At 40.7% G+C, this 3,286-nt stretch overlaps 1 protein-coding gene across 1 annotated transcript; it reads right to left on the reverse strand.

The window, feature by feature from the left end:
* Window positions 1–587: 587 nt before the first annotated feature.
* Window positions 588–2,805, reverse strand: DEFB129 (defensin beta 129). The gene is made up of 2 exons (XM_063089582.1): window positions 2,748–2,805; window positions 588–1,033 (listed from the first exon to the last, which is right to left on the reverse strand). The coding sequence occupies exons 1-2, from the start codon at window positions 2,803–2,805 to the stop codon at window positions 588–590; spliced, it is 504 nt and encodes a 167-aa protein (XP_062945652.1).
* Window positions 2,806–3,286: the final 481 nt, after the last annotated feature.

Here is a 3,286-nt window from a genome sequence, read left to right on the forward strand (position 1 = left end):
ACATCTATGAGATTTCAAAGATTTAGTACCAAAAAATGTAAAATGTCTCTTTATTTTTATATTGACTACATGTCAATTTGTTTACATTTTGAATATATTGCATTAAATAAAATATATTATTAAAATTAATTTTACCTATTTCTGGTTTCTCCACATTCTATTTTGCAGATGGGCCTTCCCCACCACTCTCCAGCCCCAAATCTATGAGAAAAGAAAATATGTCTCCTGACGCTTTCTTTGCGCCTGCTCCTGGAAATGAGAGTTATAAATATCTCTTACAGAGGTCTAAACTGGCCATCCACGGGCCAAACAATGCTGTAGTCACCATTACTAGCGTTTCCTTTCTCCTGGGCATCCAATCTTAAAATTCCATCCCTTCCTAACTCTTCCTCCTCTGTGAGGCTTCTCTGAGAATGATGAAATTATACAACTGGAGGTGTTTCAACAGTATTTATTGAATGATGACAGAGGAAACAGTTCTGTGTCTCATTTTACAGGTAGTGAAAATAGATCTTCGTGTTTTAAGGGGAAGACCCACTTCATTGCTCATCTGCTCCCTCCAGCTCCAGTGGTGCTACTGGCAGTGTCTACGGTGGAAGTGGTGCTGGTGGCGGGGAGGCGGTGGCAGAATCTCTGCTTTTTTTGGTGTCATTCTTGGTAGAAGTAGCAATATACGTGATATGTCCTGAGGGCATGGTACTGTTGGTGGTGGTGTTCATAGAGGTGATATTTGGGATGATGACAGAATTGGTGTTGTCCAAAGGGCTGGCATTTTTGACTTTGGGGAGAATGGATAAAATATATTTTGTTTCTAAAATACCACTAGAATTCTTGGCAATTTTTAGTATTTCTTGGGCATCTTCACCAAGTATTTGGGGTATTTCATATTGCAGGTACTTTTTTATCAGTTGGACTATTTTTGGTCCAATACAACATTTTCTCTTCTTGCATTCCTGTATTTCTCTTTCATCCACAGTGCACTGGTCCTTGCATTTCCCCAAACCCATTAAACATCTTCTCAGACCAAAAAATTCTACACAAAGAAAAGAGAAAACCATTTGGCCAAGGTTAATAGCTAGAGTTGATAAAACTGCTTGAGAGAGATGAATAGAGTAAGAAGGAATTTGTTAATATCAAATTTTAAGTCCAGTGCTTAGGGATGTTGAAGGAGTCACCTGGGCAGGACAACAGAGTCCCTGTACACCATTGTAATCCAGAATAAATCTCCTGTGTTTCTTCCTTCGTGGGTAACTATAAAAAGCTAAGACACACAGAGGATAGAATAGGGATCCCAATTATTTGCTTTTGGAGTAGGATTTTAGGCCTCCAACTTAGCATCTTAGACACTTGTAGGGCATTGCTATCCCATCCCCAAACTCCTGGGAAATATCAATGATAGTGAAATCTGCCGTAAAACTAATCTAAGGAAGAATTTTAAAAGAGAAGCCTTAGGATTTTCAGAAATGCTGTCTTTTTGCCAAACCTGTTGGTTCTTGACTTCTCCCTCCCTGACAATTACTACACTCATGATTCCAGGGGCAAAGTGTTCTATCACTTTCAGCCTCTCTGGACACTCTCTCAGAGGTCTTCTTCATTATCATAGCTTTAACCTCATCTCTATCAAGATAACTTCCATATTGTTATATATGAGTACAATTCTAAATACTTTGCTTAGCTTAGTACCCCATCTTCATCAACTGGTTGATTTTTCCATCTTGACATCTTACCTTTTTTTTGGAATCAAGAAAGTTCTTCTCCCTCACCCACCTTAACAATTCAGCCTATTTCCATAAATTACCAGAGATTTCTGCAAGCATCAAATAATTTTCATAACACGTTCACATACATTTCCACATTGTTTTCTCACCAAATACAAAACAAAAAAATTCTTGTATTGGAAGCAGCTGCATTATCAACCTCATTATACTTACGTGGACTTTGAAGCTCAAAGTGACTAAGTAACTTTACCCGAGACAACCCAGCCATACTTGCTTGTGCCACTACCCTTCTTCTGGGGTCCCAAATAAAAACATTAGAAACATCTTTGACTCTCACTTTTCCTTCCTTGACCCATTGCTAATTATTCAAAACATCTGGGTGATTCTTGTCTTCTGAAACAAGTCTCAATGCATCTCTCTTCTTTTCCGAAAACAATGGCAATTCTCTGGATCAGCCTTTTGCCATAATGTGTTCCTAGATGCCCTTATGCTGGTTGGGAGTTTCCAGGAAGACAGAGGATGAGGGAAAGGATAAGACTCTAAAAACTGAAAAAATTGAGATAGAGAACATAGACCTGTTTACAAGACCCTAAGAGGGGATTTTTTTTTTTGGGGGGGGTCTTAAGGGTAAGGACTTCCTCCATCATACACCAAAGTACAGAATAATAAGAACCTTTGCTTCAAGAGACAGTTTAAATTATAAATAGCACTAAAATGAGGTAGACCTGGGCTGAGTGTCAGGATGATGTTCAGGGCAGGAAGGTGGCATCATATGTCTGATGGTTTCCGAGTACACAAAATAACACACTGTTTTCCTTGTAGCTCCCTGGGTGTTTCCACTGGACAGAGTCTGGGGGTCGGGGCCTCTGACGATACGTTGGGATGGTGCATGACTGAGACAATGAATAAGCTCTTCAGCCATCTCTTTGAGTATCTCATCTTTCAGAATCTCTTTGGGTTTCCATTGTCATGGGCAGCCAAATTCCTGCTGCCTCACACTGACCTCTCAACCCCAGGAGTCCACATTACCTGTATTCACCTGGTACTGAAGCATGAGGATGGCAAAGATAGGAAAAAGGAGCTTCATGTCTGGGTACCAGAGAGGAAGTCTTGGATCTGGGTTGGTGTTCTCGAGCACCAGCCTTTATGGGCCTCTTCATGGCCTTAGGCCATGAGCAGTGAAGTGCAGCTAAAGTAGGTTTGTGTGCTGCTCGCAGCAGTTGTGTTTTCTCTGATTTTGTTTGATAACAGCCTTTCCTGAACACCTCTATGCCACAAATTTCCTGCTCTCGATCCCAGGTAGAAACATAAGATATATAAGATAGGAAAGGAAGAGCGAGCCCTTCACACCTCTTCTTTTGAAGGTTGGAGGTGGGTAAGGTTATACATTTGACTTACTCTTTGTCAGCCCAGTTATGCCTAAGATTGGCACCTAGTGTGTGAGAATCAGAAGAGTTGGATCCAAGACTCCATCTGGCTGGTACTGCTGTCTCCAGTGGGAGCATGAGGACTGAATCAACATTATGAACTCAGCATATGTTTATTGAATAAGTTGTGGGAGGCAGTTC

Source organism: Cynocephalus volans, chromosome 1 (assembly GCF_027409185.1).
Source record: "Cynocephalus volans isolate mCynVol1 chromosome 1, mCynVol1.pri, whole genome shotgun sequence".
Classification (NCBI taxonomy): Eukaryota; Metazoa; Chordata; class Mammalia; order Dermoptera; family Cynocephalidae; genus Cynocephalus; species Cynocephalus volans.